General features: G+C 52.7%; 4 protein-coding genes across 5 annotated transcripts in view; 3 read left to right on the top strand and 1 right to left on the bottom strand.

Moving 5' to 3' along the window:
- The window catches only part of LOC136372691 (NAD(P)(+)--arginine ADP-ribosyltransferase 2-like), a 29053-nt gene extending 21341 nt beyond the window's left edge, over positions 1 to 7712 (bottom strand). Inside the window, exons 1-2 of one of the 2 annotated variants that reach the window (XM_066337428.1) lie at positions 6871 to 7712; positions 6295 to 6484 (exon numbers count right to left, since the gene is read on the bottom strand). In XM_066337428.1, the coding sequence (XP_066193525.1) occupies positions 6399 to 6484; positions 6871 to 7615 (831 nt within the window). In that variant the 5' untranslated portion in view covers positions 7616 to 7712 and the 3' untranslated portion in view covers positions 6295 to 6398. Of the gene's footprint in view, positions 1 to 6294; positions 6485 to 6870 lie in introns of those variants that run through there. The other variant, XM_066337423.1, reaches the window with a different exon arrangement.
- Positions 1 to 18681, top strand: part of LOC136372624 (erythroblast NAD(P)(+)--arginine ADP-ribosyltransferase-like) — a 90748-nt gene that overhangs the window by 59490 nt on the left and 12577 nt on the right. The gene's annotated exons all lie outside the window — the stretch shown is intronic.
- Positions 512 to 12187, top strand: LOC136372751 (erythroblast NAD(P)(+)--arginine ADP-ribosyltransferase-like). Its single transcript, XM_066337502.1, has 2 exons — positions 512 to 1287; positions 11702 to 12187. Exon 1 carries the CDS (start codon positions 543 to 545, stop codon positions 1284 to 1286), a length of 744 nt encoding a protein of 247 aa, XP_066193599.1. The 5' UTR covers positions 512 to 542; the 3' UTR covers position 1287; positions 11702 to 12187.
- LOC136361429 (erythroblast NAD(P)(+)--arginine ADP-ribosyltransferase-like) lies at positions 15937 to 17275 on the top strand. Its single transcript, XM_066319390.1, has 2 exons — positions 15937 to 16690; positions 17178 to 17275. The coding sequence occupies exons 1-2, from the start codon at positions 15937 to 15939 to the stop codon at positions 17273 to 17275; spliced, it is 852 nt and encodes a 283-aa protein (XP_066175487.1).

Here is an 18681-nt window from a genome sequence, read left to right as displayed (position 1 = left end):
ATGGGGTGCTCTGGGGAAAGTGAGAAGAGAAACGGGATGGTGGGAGTGGAATTGGGGTCATGGGGGGCTGGGAGTCACTGGGGGCTTGGGGGTTGTGCCCAGATTTGGGTTGAGGTCCGGGTGCAGCACCAATGAAATTGGGGACTGGGAGTGGGATTGGGGACTGGGGATGGGCCAAGGAGGACACTGGGGGGGTCAGGGAGTCACCCCAGGATTTGGGTCAGAGTCCTGGGGGGCTGAGGAGACTTGTAATCAAGGGAGTAGGATTGGGCTTCTGGGGGTCCAGGAGGACATGGCACTGTCAGATTGAGGTTGGGGTCCCTGGGGGGATGGGGGATGTTGGGGAAGCCTAAGGAAGCCCAGGACTGGGGATCAGGGACCCCAGAAATATCCAAAGGTCTCCTAACAAGGAGTGTCTCCCTTCTGTCTGGGAAAACCCCACTCCCCTTGCCAGCCCCTAAGTGAGAAACCCTCCCTGTGTAACCTCCGTGTTCCCTCTGTCCCCCAGTGTCCCACACTGGTCCCTGTGATCTCTCCCTGCCATGGCCCCCCTGGCTCACACCCTGGCACTGCTGGCAATGGCTGTGGCCACCATGGCCAACAAGGTGAAGCTCCTGGACATGGCCCAGGACACTTTTGATGACCAGTACAGAGGCTGTGGCCCTGCCATGACCACGGCATTGCCGGCCCTCAACCGCTCTGATTTCCAGAAGAATCCTTTCTTTGCCTTGGTCTGGGAGGAGGCTGTGGCTGAGTGGCAGAGGCGGGGGTCTCGTGTGTCCCCTCTGTCATCCCCAGAGCAGGCCATTGCCATCATGGCCTACACAATGGGTGCACATGGTGTGTTCAATATTGCTGTGCGTGTGGCCGGGCGCTCCCCCCAGGAATACAGGGACCATTTCAACTTTAAAATGCTGCATTTCCTGCTGACCGATGCCCTGGCCACACTGAGGGACACTCAGAAGGGAGAGTGTCTGGACATGTTCCGTAGGGAGTGCGGGGTCCAGACTGAGGCACAGCATGGTGACACCGTCCGGTTTGGTCAATTCACACCAATGTCTCTGGGCAAAGCAACGTCTGGGTGCTCAGTGGAGACAGTGTTCCAGGTGCACACGTGCCATGGCGTGGATATAGGCTTATTCTCCGATGATCCGGGAAACTGGGGGGTGCTGATCCCACCCTTCGAGACCTTTGAGGTCAATGAAGTCACCCGGGAAGGGAACAAGTCACAGATCCATCTTCGCTCCACTGGGACCTTCAGCAAATACAACTGCGAGTGGCTGTGAGGTGACACCCCAGGGGACACCCACTGTGGCCATGGGGACACCCACTGTGGCCATGGGGACACCCATGATAAGGCACAGGGGACCCCCATGAAAGGGCACAGCGGACGCTATGACACTCACTGGGTTTGAGGGGCTTGGAGGGAGCACTCTAGGTGGGGAGAAAGATATCCCGTGCTGGGGACAAGCACAGGGATACCCAGTGCTGGGGACACCAATTCTGGGGATACCTGGTGTAGGTTCGATATTTTCTGAGCCTGAGAATTGCTAACTCTTCCCAAGGGAAACTTTTCAACAGTTTTCGTTTTCCCAAAACAGCCTTGTGTAAACAATATTCCTTTCCCATAACAACAAGTGTTGTTTGCTATTTTTGTTACTCACCCAATGGGAGAAGTGTCAGTACTATGGACCAATAACGTGGCTTCTTAGGCAGCATGTTATAAAAGAACTAAATGAATTGTAAATAAAACCTTCTCATTTCTACTGCCTTTTACTGGATTCAAGCATCTTTATTTCATGTCCTATTGCCACAACCCGGTGAGGGCACAGGGAATGGAACACCCATGAGAGGGCACAGGGATGGGGACCCTCACATGTGGTATGGGACAGAGAAACCCCTGCCAGGGGTGGACAAAGATGCCCCTGTTCCAGCCCTGTCTCTCCCCAGCTCTGGAGAAGGACTGGGCAGTGCTGATAGATGTTAGAGATGGGTAGAATGATGACTGGCTCTCAATATTGTGTGTGTGTTTAGGGAAGGTTTTTAAGGCTTGAATTTCCTTTGATGTGTAACTGTTACTGTGTCATTGTTTTAGGACATTCTCGGTTCTCCCTATAATCCCCTTTTCCTCCCTCTGTGTCACTGCCATGGGACAGCCCTGGTTGTCAGGATTGTCAGGGACATGTGGAGGGAGGTCTTGTCCATGTGCCCCTGGCATCGGACAGTTGGGAATGGGGAAAGGTGTCACTGGGAGGACCTGGCATGACAGCACCTGACCTCCAATCAGACTGCAAGAGTATCTCCACCAATGGATGGCAAGGAAGAGTCACCTGGGAGACTTTGGGAGCGGCCAGGGATATATAAGGAGAATGTTTGGATATGTATAACTGCTATGAATATGTCTTTGGCTGATGCAACAGCAGGCGTATAAAGGCAGAGCCTCCATTTTGTGAATGTGCCTGTGGCTGCAGATGAGCACCCGGTGCCATCCCTTTTTCCTTATTTTGTCTTTTTGTTGTATTGTCGAGGTTTAAAGAACCTTAAAAATTTTAAAGTGAGTGGTTCTTTCTCACAGGCTTCTTTCCTTTTTTTTTTTTTTTACTTACAGAACCTTCCCATAAGTTGCTAGGAGACACTAACAACTGTGTCCTTAAGAAAAACAGAAGAAGTGGCCAAGCTCAGGGCATGAGGACATCTGGTTGCACTTCTCTTAACTGAGAGTTTCTGTCTGAGGGGCAGACATACCATGAGAATTGGGCTGATAAGAGACGGGGCTCTGGCAGCTGCTGGTGCTCTTTCTCTCTCTCGGCTTCAGAGGAGGACAGTCGGAGCTGCTGCTTGGGGAAGGGAATTTGCTGCTGCCGCCAGAGCCCAGCCCAGAGCTGCTTTTTCTGTCATGGGGTGAGGCTCTGCTCATGACAGCAGCCACTGAACTGGGATGTTATTAACACCTGCCACACTAAAAAAACAATGGGGATCTATCACCATCTGCTTGGGTGCCCGGGATCCTGGGCTCATCTCTCCCAGCCCTGCTGGGAGCTGGACTGCTGCTGCCCCATCCCCACCACTTCTTTGGCACTGCTCCGAGTTTTTACTGCACTGTAGAACCACAGCCATTGCCTGTCAAGACATTCTGCCGTCCCAGCTTGCTGCTTCCGAGACTCCTGCTGGGGCAGCGGGATCAACTGCCCAAGGGGGTTTGTGAAGCAAAAACTCTCTTCCATCCCTTCCCAACTTGGCCAAGCCGCCATCATTGCAGAAGCAGAACAAAGACTCCACAAGCAAAGGTTATGACATTGGAATGCTTTACTCAGTGCCCAGATGCACGGGGGTGGCTCTGCCAAAGACGTGAGCTCCAAAGAGAGCGGGCGCTCTGTTCAAATACACTTAAACTCACACCAGTTAATGGAAGTTTCAACATCACTTATACATATTAAAAAACTACCCCTGCCTACCCTCATTCTGTACATTAATCAGCTTTTTGTTGGCATGGGCTTGCGCATTGTCTCCTGGAGGTCTCAGATGGGAGTTGCTGGATGAAGTAAAATAGTCTTCCTCAGTTGTTTGGTGGATGAACCTGGTCTTTGTGCAGGCCCTCTTGGTCTCTCCCTGTCCTCTAAGGCTCCTGGGCACAGTCTAAACTACAAATCCAGGTTTTTTCTAGGTTTTGAACACTGGCTCCTACTTATCAGTCTTAAACAAATGAGCAAGGTCCTCTTTTTGCATGGCAAAAAACTGTCTGTTTCATACACGCTTGATTATACAACAAATTACAATCTGTTTAAATTTAGTTACAAGTTCTCTCTATCAGTCCATGTCAATGAAGAACATTTTTGGAAACTTCCTCCGGTGACTTCCTTATCTACGAGTCCCTGGTGCTATCCACCACCAGATTCACACAATCTGTTTGTAGAGACACTTTCCTCTAATTCCTCTCTGGGTTGAATTAATTGGGATGAGGAAATAGAGTTTGGTTGGATTTAAATCCTGAATATGTGGGAAATTAGGAAATTTGGGCAAGAATGCAAGTAAGTGAATCTCCAAAGAAGTGAAGGGCAGTCAGGGAAATCTTGAGGGAACGGAAGATTTTTCTTTTTTAATCTTCTCTTCATTTCCTCTTTTCCCTTTTTTCCCTTTTACCCCCCAGGGAAAATGGCAGGGCTGGCCTTGGTAGTCTTGGTGACCTCATCTCTCTGGGAGTCCTGGTGGCCTTGGGGATCATGGAGACCATGGTGACCTTCATTGTCCCATGGCTCAGAGGATCCTGGTGGCCACTGCCAGGGCTGTGGTGGCCAGGAGGAGCCTCCTGAGGTGGGAAAGGGCCCTGGGATGCTCCCACCTGTGAGGAAAATAAAGGGTGTGAGGGATCCATGGGGGTGACAGGGGCTGAGGGACGTCAAGGAGGGGTCAGGGGTTACAGGGGTAGAGAGGGGGCTGTGAGAGGGGTTCAGGTGGGAGAGAAGACTATGGAGATTGTGGATGAGAGGGTCAGGAAGGCCATGTGGAGAGCGAAGGAGTCTCAGGGGGCCATAACACGGGGTTAGGAGTGACAGGAGAAATGGGGGCCATTGGCAGGGGGAGGGTTTGGGGTGACCAGGAGTGGCTGGGGATGCAGGGTCAGGGAGAGTCATGGAGGAATCTTTCCATACTAACACATATACTTTAAATTTGGCTTCTTAGCTATTACAAAACCAGCGCGATTCCTGTAAATAATTTGCAAGGCTCCGCCAGATTCAGGAAATATTTTTTATTATCCTGGAGAGTCATAAAAATGGGGTTTCTGGGGGTCATTTTCACTGGGTGTCCCAATAACTCAGATGGCATCAACTCAATCTTTCACTTTTCACAAGGGCTGCCTGTTCTATGGTTCAGAACTTGTCAGAAACCACACTAGAATTCCCTTTATCTCTTTCTCCACTGTTTTGGGCTGTGTTTATTGTTCTGTGTAAATACTTTTACAGTCTTTTATCATTTTTGCTGATAAGTCTTTAAGCCCTACCCAGCACCTTCAGCATATGGGGAAAGCCACACTATGTATGGAAAGGCAAGTGTCCACAAAACAGCCTGGAAATTGTATTCTAATAAAGGCACAGAGTTTCCACAGCCAGACTGCCATGGGGTTACTCTCTTGAGGGTTCAGATGATGCAGCTTTTTTTTATCCCAAACTCTCAGCCACACATTGCTCTTGGTACCCCATCAGCTGAATGGCGCTGCTGGGAAGGTGCAGCCTTCGCAAACCACCTACACTATATTGCCCTTCAACCAGCCATTTTCCCACAAAGTCCCGAAGTTCAGGCTGCCTGGGGCATGCAAGAGACTTTGTGGGGGCCCATTTTCCCAATACCCTAAAGTTCAGGAGCTCAAACTTTCTGGTCAAACCATGAGGGTTTTGTGGAGAGCTTAATTTCTGTAGAGACACTGAGGCCCATTTTGCAGACATTGAGAACCATTTCTTCCAAAGACCCAAGACCACTGAGTTGTTTTTCAATGACATCACCAATCATCCTTCCAATACAATCCTTCCCTATGAGAGTGGTGATGCCCTGGCACAGGTTGCCCAGAGAAGCTGCAGCTGCCCAGTCCCTGCCCGTGTCCACGGCCAGGCTGGGGGTGTCTGGAGCAGCTTGGCCCAGGGGAAGATGTCCCTGCCCATGGCAGGGCTGGCACAGGACAGGCTTTAAGGTGGCTCCATCCCAAACCATTGCAGAGCCCCGGGGCCGGGATGGGGCGGGGCAGGCGCTCGGCAGCGCCACCAGCTCGTGCTGCCGCCTGGTGGTGACAGTCGGAACAGCAGCTAGGGGCATCACAGCCACAGGAAATGCTTTATTTTAGGAAATGAGGCACCCGGCAGGAAAGGCCTTAAAAGAGCTGTAGCAGATACATCAGGGGAGCCAGCAGCAAATTTTGGTAAACCTTTGATAGGCCCGGCCAGCAAGGATCAAATTTCTGATTCATGTTTTATACACCAGGCAAGAAAGCAGGAAATATTTTCCACACCAGGTAAGCAAGCAGGAAGTTTTTTGATACATCAGTCAAGGCAGCCAAGGAGCTTTAGGTGGTGGCTGTGACACTGGCACTCCCAAACCCCTCTGTTAGGAAGTGTCCAATCCGTCCCAGGCACTGCCCAATCTCTGCTGTCCGTGCTCTCTGGGCTGTCTTGGACTGTCCTGGCAGCTCCTGTCCTGCTCTCACTGGTCCTGCTGGCATTGTGCCAGTCTTTCTTGGGCAGCTCTTGGATGGGTTTGCCGAAGATGGATCCCTTGTTACAGTGACTATGATAGCCACGGTGGCCATGGTAGCCTTGGTGGCCTCATTTCTCTGCAGGTCCTGGTGGCCTTCTTGGTCATGGTGGCCACAGTGGCCTCATGGGCCACAGTGACCTTGGTGACCTCGTGGCTCAGAGGGTTCTGGTGGCCACTGCCATGGCCATGGTGGCCAGGAGAAACCCCCCGAGTTGGGGAGAGTTTCTGGAGAGGCTCCCACCTGGGGACACAAAGAGTGGGGTCAGGGGGACCATGGGAGGATGGGGTCAGGAGGCATCAGGAGGGCCATGGGTGAAAGGGGGGGCCCTGAGGGTGTGGGGGTCAGAGGGGGCCATAACAAGTTCCCTGTCCCCTGTGCCCAGCCATGAGTGGCCTTGTCCCCCCAACCCCAACAGGTGTCCTCGGCACTGGATGTCCCTGTCCCCCTCACCTGGCACTGGGTGTCCCCATCCCCTGTGCCCAGCACTGGCTGTCCCTGTCCTGTCACCCACCCACAGTGGGTGTCCCTGTTCCCTCTGGGCCATGGGTGTCCACAGCACTGTGTGTCCTTGTCCCCAACCCTCACTGAGTGTCCCCAGTCCCCCCAGGTTGTCCCCATGATGTCACCTTTCAGCCACTCGCAGTCGTAGTTGCTGGAGTTCCCAGTGGACTGAAGCTCAATGTGTGTCGTGTTCCCGTCGCCTCTGACACTGGTGACCTTGAAGGTCTCAAAGGGTGGGATCAACACCTCCTCCTCTGAATGCATGGAGAATTTCTGGATGTCCACACCATGGCACGTGTGCACCTTGAACATCGTGTCTTGCCCAAAACCCTGAGCCACTGTTTCGTTCTGCCACGTTGAGACGAATTGACCGAAGCGAACTTTGTCATCTTTCTCTGCCTTGTACTGGTAATCGTTCACCCCTCGGAACACATCCTTACAATCGTCTGGGCGTCTCAGTTTCTGGAGAGCGCTGGTCAGCAGGAAATGCAGCGATTTGAAGTGGAATTCATTCCGGTACTTCTGGCTGGAGCTTCCAGCCTCATGCACGGCATCATTGAACTCCTTGTACAAGTTCGTGTCCTTCATGGTGTAGGCCATGAGGGCGATGGCCTGGTCTTGGGTAAGAGAGGATGGATCGGACCCCTGCTTCTGCCACTGGGCCGTGGCCTTTGCCCAGTTCTCTTTAAACTTCTCATTCTTGAGGAAATCAGAGCTCTGGAGTTCTGGGAACTTCTCGGGCATGTTTTTGCTACATTTCAGGTACTGGTCATCGAAGGAGTTCTTGGCCATGTCCAAGGGCACCACATCGATGGCCATGGTGGCCACGGCCATTGCCAGCAGTGCCAGGGTGTGAGCCAGGGGGGCCATGGAAAAGAGAGGCCACGGGGACCAGTGTGGGACACTGAGGGACACAGAGGGGACACGGAGGACACACTGTGTGACACAGGAAAGACACTGGGGGACACCAGGGAATGAGGGAATAGTAAAGGGTCACAGGAGACATTGATGGGACAAAGAGGACACTGATTGGACATGGAGGGATCATGGGGAGGCTTCTTTGATGAGGGGCAGGAGAGGGACAGTGGGATCAGTCCAGGGAGGGGGGGAAACCTCGGCCAGGAGAACCCTGGACATGTCCTGGGACCAGATCCCAAATCCTTGGACCACCCCTTGAGCCCCCCAGTGTCCCCCAGGCCCTCAGGTGCACAGTCCCACTGCCACAGTCCTATATCCCTGCTCATGGTGTCTTTTCAATCTCCCTGCAGGACCCTGACTCAAATCCTGGAGTCACTTCATGACGACCCCCCCTGCCCCAAGCAATCCCAGTGTCCCCCAGCACCCCAATCCTACTCCTAGAGTTCTGTGTCCCCCCACACCTGGTGTTTCCCAGTGCCTCTATTACCTCAATCCCTCTCCCAGTCCCTTGTACCCCTCCCAGTGACCCCTTGCCTCCCACGACCCTGACCCAAGGCCTGGGGTCCCTCAGTGTCCTCCATGTCCCCCACCCATACCCCAATCCCATGAGATCCCCGTTGGCCTCCCAGGACCCCCATTCCATCCCATGTGCCCCCCAGTGTCCCCCAGTGCCTCCAGTACCCCACAGCCCTGTGCCCCCATCGCTGCCACTGGACCATCCCAGGACACCAATCACAATCTGGTGACACCCTCAGTGTCCCCCCAGACCCCAATGCCACAGTCTCCATCGCCCCACCCCCAGCACCCCCAAGTGTCCCTAGTGTCCCCCTGATACCGAAATGGGCCGGAGTGAACTCCCAGACAAAACTGGAGGGATCACAAAGCTGGAATTCTTGATCAGCTCAGACTCACAGCAGATCTCTCCTGGTCCTGCAGATCCAGAGCGACTTTGCCATGGGGTATTTATCCATCCTTATTATACATATTCATTACCACGGGCCTCTCACTGATACAAAACCAGCAATTTTCCCGTAAATAATTTGCATGGGTCTGCCTCTCTCTGTAAATAACTTTTATTGTCCTGAGGAGTCATAAAAATGGGGGTTTTGGAGGTCAATTTCACTGGGTGCCCCAATACCTCAGATGACCTCACATTGAACTTTTGCTTTTGACAGGCGCTGCTCCTTCTGTGTTACAGAACTTGCAAAAAAATCCTCACTGGAGTTCCCTTTATCTGTTTCTCATCTGGTTCCAGCTGCGTTTCCTCTGCTGTGCCCACAAGTTTACATCCTTGGTTTTTGGCCAGTCAGGCTTTAAGTCCTACCCAGCACCTTCTATTTTCTATTCTCTCTCTTATTTCTCACCCCACAGGACCCCAATCCCACTGTCCCATGTCCCTCCAGTGCCCCCAGCCCCACTCCCCACTGCTCACTCAGTTGCTGTCACACCTCACACACCAAATGGGGTCCCCCATCAGATGACATCCCTGTGGGCACCCCGAGCCTGGGGATGATCTCCAGGGAGTGCCTGGGTGACTTCCCCGGCCTTGGTGGTGCTGCAGGAGAAGATCTGCACCCCAAAAAAGGGATCCACCAACACCAGGAGATACCTGAGCCCTTGTTGGCCTGGTGGCTCAGAAAATCCATTTGCCAGGAATCCCTGGCAGTGTTTCCTCTTTCAGTGATCCCTGGAGCTGATGGGTTGGAATTCAAAGGGTTCTGTTTCCAACACCTGGGGCATTGTTCTGTACCAGAGCTGACTATTCTGTCCTGCAGACACCGAGTATCTGAGGCTGCAGACCAGTCCCCATCCCATCGATTCCCCAGAGGTGTGCTGGGGCTTTTCTCCTTGACAAATGGCAACATCACTTGGGGTGGGCCTGACCTGGTTATTGGGAGATAACATCCACCCACCCACCCTCTTTATTGTGGGCTTTTAGATAAGCAGCCAATTGTCAATCTGCCCAACTCTATCCAGGCCTCACATCCGGTTGTGAAATTCCTTTATCAGGAATTAATACCAGGATGCTTTGTTGCAGAACCTCTCGTTCAGCTTTATTGCAAGTCTATTTCTTACACAGATTTGGCAATCCCCAAGCTGCTGTGCCCTGGATTGTGTTATGGCCACTTCTTTGGGCAGCTGGGTGGTATCAAGGAGAGACAATATTCCCTTTTTATATTTAATCAGAAAAGTCTGTACTGTCAATAGACATCTTTCTTTCCATGTAATTCTGTGAGCATGAGCAATGCCCAAAGCAGATGGCAAGTGAGTTCCTCTGTTTGCTCTTTTTGCTGCTGCCCATTCCAGAGCTCTTCACAACAGTGTGAGATCCATCCTTTGTTCCTCATCTTTTAGCAGTTATGGTGAGCAGAGCAAGTACCATAATCTTTTGTCCCAGGTTGAATTTCCTGGCCTCTTGGATGAGGACAGCAGTTTCTGCTATGGCTCAGATCCACCCAGGCCAATCCTGGCTGATGTTGAGTTCTTTTGAAAAGCACCCCACAGGTCTCCTGAACTCTCCCCCACAAAGGAGGCCCCCGAATGACCTTTGATTTGGAATCCTGAGGACGGACATGCATCATTTAACTGATAGATGGCCCTGATGTCTGCATGTCCCAAGAGATTTTCAGATTTTAACAAAGCCCTGTGAGCCTTTTGTACACCAGTGACAGCACTGGGCCCTGGGAGTCCTGGCTCAGAAGCTGGAGGTGGCTGCCAAGTGCCTTCCCCATCCTGGCTCTGGGACTCTGCAATGGTTTGGGATCGAGCCACCTTAAAGCCTGTCCTGTGCCAGCCCTGCCATGGGCAGGGACATCTTCCCCTGGGCCAGGCTGCTCCAGACACCCCCTAAATGTGGCCTTGGACACGGGCAGGGACTGGCCAGCCACAGGTTTTCTTGCCAACCTCTTCCATGGCTTCACAACCCTCATTGGGAAGGATTTTATTGGAAGATAGGTGGTGATGTCTTTGGAAAACAACTCAGTGGGTTGGGGTCTTTAGGAGAAATGGTTGTCGTAGTCTTCAAAATGGGTCTTGGTGTCTCTACAGACATGAAGTTTGTCACAGAACCCTCATGGTTTGACCAGAAAGTTTGAGCTCCTGAAGTGCAGGGTAAGGGGAGAAATGCCTATTGCATAACCCAAACAGCCTGAAATTAGGAACTTTGAGGGAAAATGACAGGTTCAGGGAGGAAATGAGATAGGTGGTTTGGGAAGGCTGCACCTTCCCAGCAGCATAATCAGCTGATGGGAAAGGAAGAGGACAACATGCAACTGAGAGCTTGGGATAAAAGGACCCAACGTCCTATGAAACCTCAAGAGAGAAATCCCATGGGAGTTGAGCTGTGGAAACTCTGTCCCTGTATTCAAATACAGTTTTGAGGCTGTTTTTTGGACACTTCACTTTTGATAGCATGGCTTATCCTCACACACTGGAGGTGCTGGGTAGGGCTTAAAGACTTATCAGCAAAAATGATAAAAGGGTGTAAAAATATTTACACAGGACAATAAACATGGCTCAAACCAGTGGAGAAGAGATAAAGGGAACTACAGTGTGATTTCTGATAAGTTCTGAAACACAAAATGAACAGCACCTTCTGAAAGTGAAAGATTGATTTGAGGTCATCTGAACTATTGGGGCACCCAGTGAAAATGACCCCCAGAAACCCCATTTTTATGACCCTCCAGGACAATAAAAATTATTTCCTGAATCTGGCAGAGCCTTGCAAATTATTTACAAGAATAGTGCTGGTTTTGTATTCGCTAAGAAGCCAAATTTAAAGATCTGTATAATTAGGATGGATAGATTCCCCATGACCCTCACTGACCACCAATCCCCACACAGCATCCCTGATCACCTCAAACCATCCCCCTGCCCATGGCCCTCCTGACCCCCCTGATCTCCACCCCCCATGGTCCTCATCTCTCCTGTCACTCCTCATGACCCTCCTCTATCCATGTAACCCCTGACCCCTCCATGACCCCCTCAACCCCCTCATTCCTCCCATGGATCCCTCACCTCCCCTCTTTTTACCCCCAGGTGGGAGAATTCCCAGGGCCCCCTCTCACCTCAGAGGGCTCCTCCTGGCCACCACAGCCCTGGCAGTGGCCACCAGGATCATCTGACCCACGGGGCAATGAAGGTCACCATGATCTCCATGATCCCCAAGGCCACCAGGACCCCCAGAGAAATGAGGCCACCAAGGCCACCACTGCCATTATGATGACACTGTCCACTACAGCCACCATGAGGCCACTGTGTCCACCAGTGGCACTATGGTCACTGAGGCTACCCCAGACGTTCTGCCCACCATGGTCACTAGAACCAACCAGGCTCACCATGGCCACCATGGCCACCAAGACCCCTTGAATGACAAGGCCATCGCAGCCAAAGTGACCGCTGTGGCCACCAAGGCCATTGTGCAAAGCCATTCTATTAAAACTTCTTTCAAAACAATTCCATTAAATCATTTCATTGAAGCAATTTTATTAAATGATTCTATCAAAATAATTCCATTAAAGAATCCTGTCCAAGCCAGCAAAATAAGACTGTTTTTAAGGGGAGGCACAGTCCTCAGTCCCACCTTGGGGAGACCTGCTGGAGCAGCTCTGGAGGAGGACCTGGAGGTGCTGGTGGGTGTTAGAGATGGCAAGAATAATGAGTGGTGGCCTTGGTGGCCTTGGTAGCCTTGGTGACCTCATCTCTCTGAGGGTCATGGTGGACTTGGTGATCATGGAGACCATGGAGACTTTTGTTGCCTTCTTACTCAATCCTGGTGGCCACTGCCAGGGCTGTGGTGGCCAGGAGGAGCCCTCTGAGGTTGGAGGGGGCCCTGGGGATGGTCTCACCTGTGGGGAAAAAGAGGAGGGTGAGGGATCCATGAGGATGATGGAGGTTGAGGGGCCATGGAGGTGTCAGGAGTTACAGGGGTACAGGGGACTGAGGGGAGTTCAGGTGGGACAGAGGACCTTGGGGGTGGAGATCAGGGAGGTCAGGAGGGACATGGAGGCAGTGAGGGGGTCTCAGGGGGCCATAAAACTGGGTTAGGAGTGACAGGTGACATGGGGGCCATGGGCAGGGGGAGGGTTAGGTGTGACCAGTGGCCAGAGGATCAGGGCAGGATTTGTGGTCAGGGAGAGTCAAGAGGCAATCTTTCCATACTAATACATATTCCTTAAATTTGGCTTCTTAGCGAAGACAAAACCAGTACAATTCCCGTAAATAATTGGCAAGGCTCTGTCTGATTCAGGAAATAATTTTTGTTGTCCTGGAGAGTCATAAAAATGGAGTTTCTGGGGGTCATTTTCACTGGGTGCCCCAATATCACAGATGGCCTCAACTCAAACTTTCGCTTTTGGCAGGGGCTGCTCATTCTGTGTTTCAGAACTTGTCAGAAACCGCACTGGAGCTGTCTTTATCTCTTTTTCCACTGGTTTGAGTCACGTTTATCGTGCTGTATAAATACATTTATATTCATTTATAAATTTTGCTGATAAGTCCACTTATCAGCCCTACTCAGCACCTTCAGCGTGTGAGGATAAACCATGCTGTGGAAAGCCAAGTGTCCACAAAACAGCCATGAATATGTATTTGACTAAAGGCACAGAGTTTCCACAGCCAGACCCCCGTGGTGTTTCACTCTCAGGGTTTCAGAGGATGCAGCCTCCTTTTATCCCAAATGCTCTGCTGCACCTTACCCTCTTCCTTTCCCCATCAGCTGACTGAGGCTGCTGGGAAGGTGCAGCATTCCAAAACCACCCCCCTGATATCGCCAATGAACCGGTCATTTTCTCCCAATGTTCAGAACTTCAGGCTCTCTGAGCTATGCAATACACTTTGGGGGGCCCCAATTCTCCTACTAATTTAAAGTTCAGAAGTTCAAACTTTTCGGTCAAAACACAAGGGTTTTACAACAAATTTCATGTCTGTAGAAACATCAAGGCCCATATTGAAGACATTGAGAATCATTTCTCCTTAAGACCCCAATCCACTGAGTTGCTTTTCAATGACATCACCACACATTTTTCCCATTAAATCCTTCCCTGTGAGGGTGGTGAGGCCCTGGCACAGTTGCCCAGAGAAGCTGTGGCTGACCAGTCCCTGCCCGTGTCCAAGGCCAGGCTGGGATGTCTGGAGCAGCCTGGCCCAGGGGAAGATGTCCCTGCCCATGGCAGGGCTGGCACAGGATGGGCTTTAAGGTGGCTCCATCCCAAACCATTCCTGATCCCGACGGAGGATTAAATAAAAACAAGAAATATTGATACCCTCCTTGATATCACCCAGCTGCCCAAAAAGAGGCCGTGCTGCAATCCAGGGCACAGCAGCTTGGGGATTGCCAAATCCATGTAAGAAATAGACTTGCAATAAAGCTGCATGAGAGGTTCTGCAACAAAGCATCTTGGTATTAATTCCTGATAAAGGAATTTCACAACCGGATGTGAGGCCTGGATAGAGCTGGGCAGATTGAAAATTGGCTGCTTATCTAAAAGCCCACAATAAAGAGGGTGGGTGGGTGGATGTTATCTCCCAATAACCAGGTCAGGCCTACCCCAAGTGATGCTACCATTTGTCAAGGAGAAAAGCCCCAGCACACCTCTGGGGAATCGATGGGATGGGGACTGGTCTGCGGCCTCAGATACTCGGTGTCTGCAGGACAGAATTGTCAGGTCTGGTACAGAACAATGCCCCAGGTGTTGGAAACAGAACCCTTTGAGTTCCAACCCATCAGCTCCAGGGATCACTGAAAGAGGAAACACTGCCGGGGATTCCTGGCAAATGGATTTTCTGAGCCACCACGCCAACAAGGGCTCAGGTGTCTCCTGGTGTTGGTGGATCCCTTTTTTGGGGTCCAGAACTTCTCTTGCAGCACCACCAAGGCCGGGGAAATCCCCCAGGCACTCTTCAAGGAGATCATCCCCAGGCTCAGGGTGCCCACAGGGATGTCATCAGATAGGGAACCCCATTTGGTGTGTGAGGTGTGACAGCAAGTGAGTGAGCAGTGGGGAGTGGGGCTGGGGGGCACTGTGGGGACATGGGACAGTGGGATTGGGGTCCTAGGGGGTGAGAATTAAGGGAGAGAATAGAAAGTTTTATATTCCTCTGAAGGTGCTGGATAGGGCTTAAGGGCTGACTGGCAGAAAAACATGAAAGGATGTGAAAGTGTGGGCACAGCCAGGCAAAGGTGGATGGAAACTTTGGAGAAAACGATAAATGCAACTCAAATGAGGGGGTTTTTTGCAAGTTCTGGACCAAGGAAGGAGCAGTGCCTGACCAAATCAGAAGTTCAAGGGCAGATCATCTGGGATATTGGGGCACGCAGTGAAAAGTACACCCAGAAAACCCACTTTTATGATTACCCAGGACAATAAAATTCTTTCTTGAAAGAGGCAGGGCCATGCAAATTATTTGCAGGAAAAGTGCTCATTTTGGGTTAGCTAAGAAGCACATTTTCATGAATATGCATAAATAGGGTGGATAAATACCCCATGGCAAAATCTCCCCTGAGCTGCAGGACCAGGAGAGATCCACTGTGAGTCTGAGCTGATCAAGAACTCCGACTTTGTGATCCCTCCCATTTTGTCTGGGAGTTCACTCAGGCCCATTTCGGTATCAGGGGCTGGGGGGACACTGGGGACACTGGGGTGGGGACAGGGGACTGGGGGATTTGTGTTGCGCTCCTGGGGGGACACTGGGGGAGTGACAGGACTGGGATTGGGATCCTTGGGTGCTCTGGGGGAAAGTGAGGGGGGATGTGGGATGGTGGGAGTGGGATTGGGGTCATGGGGGGACTGGGAGACACGGGGGGGCAGGGGGTTGTTCCTGGATTTGGGTTGAGGTCCTGGGGTGAAACCAATGAAATTGGGAACTTGGAGTGGGACTGAGGGCTGGGGATGAACCGAGGGGGACACTGGGGGACTCACGGAGTGACCTCAGGATTGAGGTGTGGGTTCTTGGGGGGTGGAGAAGATTTGATAGGAGAATTGGGCTTCAGTGTGAGCCAGGAGGATATGGTGTTTTTGGAATTGCGGTCCGTGGTGGAGAGGCGGATGTTGGAGAGGCATAAGTAACTCCAGGATTGGGGATCAGGGACCCAGACATGTCCAGGGGTCTCCTGGCCAGGAGTGCCTCCCTTCCCCCTGGGCCAACCCAAATCCCCTCCCCAGTCCCTCCCTGAGGAACCCTCCCCATGTCACATCAGTGTCCCCTCAGTGTCCCTTTGTGTCTCCTCTTTGTCCCCCAGTGTCCCACACTGCTCCTGGTGGCCTCTCCCTGCCATGGCCCCCCTGGTTTACACCCTGGCACTGCTGGCAATGGTCGTGGCCACCACTGCCTATGAGGTGAAGCCCCTGGACATGGCCCAGAACTCTTTTGATGACCAGTACCAGGGCTGTGGCCCTGCCATGACCGCGGCTTTGCCGGCCCTCAACGGCTCTGAGTTCCAGAAGAATCCTTTCTTTGCCCAGATCTGGCCTGAGGCTGTGGCTGAGTGGCAGAAGCAGGGGTCCCGTGTGTCCCCTCTGTCATCCCCAGAGCAGGCCATTGCCCTCATGGCCTTCACAAAGGGTATATATGGCTTGTTCAATATGGAGGTGCTCGAGGCCGGGCGCTCCCCCCAGGAATACCGGGACAATTTCCACTACAAGACGCTGCATTTCCTGCTGACCGACGCCCTGGCCACGCTGAGGGACACTCAGGAAGGGCAGTGTCTGGATGTGTCTCTTCAGCACTGTGGAGTCCTGTATGAGGCACAGCGTGGTGACAACGTCAGGTTTGGTCAATTCTTCATAACGTCGCTGACCAAACCACCTCAGGGTGAAGGCGGGTGCCCAGAGGAGACAGAGTTCCAGGTGCACACGTGCCAGGGCGCGGGAGTACAGTCTTTCTCCGAACATCCGGAATTCCAGTGGGTAGTGATCCCACCCTTTGAGACCTTTCAGGTCACTGAAATTACCCAGGAAGGCGGCAGGAGAAAGATCCAGCTCCAGTCCACTGGGACCTCCAGCAAATACAACTGCGAGTGGTTGAAAGGTAACGCCACAGGGGACACGCTGGGGGGATGGGGACACACACTGTGGCAATGGGGACATCCATGATAAGTCACAGGGGACACAATGACACTCACTGGGGATGGGGACAGGGACACGGTCCCCCACTCTGGGTGAGGGGACAGGGACACCCAGTATTGCGGTCACCAAATCTGGGAAAACCCATTGTGGGCATGGGCACTGGATCAACCATGACAGGGCACAGGAATTTGGACCCACGCATCTGGGAGGGGACAGGGACAACCCTTTCATGGGAAGACAGGACAGGGACAGGGACAGTGACAGGGACAGGGATGCTCCCATTCCCTCCATGTCCCTGTCCCTCCCCACCAAAGGCAGTGCTGTGGGGACGGGACCTCTGTGCTGGACATGGGTGGGCTGGGACCCTCCATAGCACTCCCTGAACCCCTGTCACCCTCTGTCACCCCCATTGCACCCTCTGACTCCCCCTGACTCTTGTCACCCCTAAGCCCACCATGATTCCCCTGACCTCCCTGGCCCCTGTGGCCTCCATATCCCCCCCGACACCCTGTCACCTGTCACTTCATGGCCCCCATCGCTCCTGTAACCCCTCACCTCTCATTATGGGTGTCCCCGACCCCGTCTTTGTCCCCCATAGTCCCCCTGATGCTTCTCTTTATCCCTCAGGTGAAAGTGACCCCAGGGACCCCTGGCCATCACAGCCTTGGCAGTGGCCACTGGAATCCTCTGAGCCATGAGGTCACCAATGACACCGAGGTCAATGTGGTCACTGTGGCCACCACGATCACCAAGACCACCAGGACCTCCTGAGAAATGATGCTACCAAGGCCACCAAGGCCACCACTGCCACTATGGCCACCTTGGTAGTAACGGCCACCATGATGTCACTGGGGCCTGCACTGACACTGTAGCCACTGTGGCCACCAAAGCCTTTGTATAAAGCCATTTTATAAAATAATTCTTTCAAAAAAATTTGATTAAAGAGTTCTTTCCAAGCAGCAAAAAGAGACAATTCTTAAGCAGGGCTCCAGGCCACTCCGCACACCAACACTCATGGGAACATCTCTTTGTCTGAAGCTCATGCAGGATCTTTGGGAAGCCTCCCCTTCCCAAGGGAGGAACCTGACAAACATTTCATTCCAAGCAGGAATATGGGAGAGGAATCATTTGGGGTTGGTGATTTGGGCTGGTTTTAACCCTATTCAAGCAGGAGTGCCATCCCCTGGCTGGGGGAAAACAGCTGGAGGAGTTCTGGGGAAGGACCTAGGGGTGCTGATGGCTGGTGGAAGGACCAGTGGAGCTGGCCGTGTGGCCTTGGGCCAAGAGGGATCCAGGGGGCTTCAGGAGGAGCAGGATTAGGAGGTCAGGGAGTGATGGTACCCCTCTGCCCTGCCGAGTGAGACACATCGGGAGTGCTGTGTCCCCCTCTGTCCAGTGCTGTGTCCAGCTCTGCCCAGTGCTTTGTCCAGTTCTGGGCTGCTCTGGACCCAATCCTGTGCTCAGGGATGATGCTGCCTGAGCTGGGACCTTGGGCCAGGCGCCCACTCTGGGTCCTTCCAGCCTGACCCATTCTGGGATGTGGGGATTCTGGGAGTTGTGATTCAGGAATTGCCCACCGGAGGGCAGCAGCGAGCAGGGTTAAACAGCGGCACTGTGCATGCACCGCCCCCTGCTGCAGTTCCGGGTGCCACCACCAGGAGGCAGCACGAGGTGTCTCTCTGGGTCATTCACCAGGCTGAACACCCCCAGCTGCCTCCACAGCAGAGGGGCTTCATCCCTCAAAATCTCCGTGTGGCTTCCCTTGGACCAGCTCTGGCTGCTCCACATCTTCTCTGTGCTGGAGCCCAGAGCTGGCAGAGTGATCCCAGAGGGAATGTCTCATGGTGGGAAGGGCTCAGTGCTTGCCCTGCTCCCATCCCAGAACCAATTCCGCACATGGAGCGCATGAAGGGCTCCAGTGGCTCATCCTCTTTCTCCAAAAAGGACACATGC

Source organism: Sylvia atricapilla, chromosome 1 (assembly GCF_009819655.1).
Source record: "Sylvia atricapilla isolate bSylAtr1 chromosome 1, bSylAtr1.pri, whole genome shotgun sequence".
NCBI classification, from domain to species: domain Eukaryota; kingdom Metazoa; phylum Chordata; class Aves; order Passeriformes; family Sylviidae; genus Sylvia; species Sylvia atricapilla.
The sequence above is the reverse complement of the archived record's forward strand: the minus strand, read 5'-3'. Positions and strand labels throughout refer to the sequence as shown.

Bases quoted from the DNA above. Each gene is read 5' to 3' on its own strand.
- LOC136372751 (XM_066337502.1), top strand. From the start codon at position 543: ATGGCCCCCCTGGCTCACACCCTGGCACTGCTGGCAATGGCTGTGGCC.
- LOC136361429 (XM_066319390.1), top strand. From the start codon at position 15,937: ATGGCCCCCCTGGTTTACACCCTGGCACTGCTGGCAATGGTCGTGGCC. The intron at 16,691-17,177 runs GTAACGCCACAG...GTCACCCCTAAG, and splicing joins CAACTGCGAGTGGTTGAAAG to CCCACCATGATTCCCCTGAC.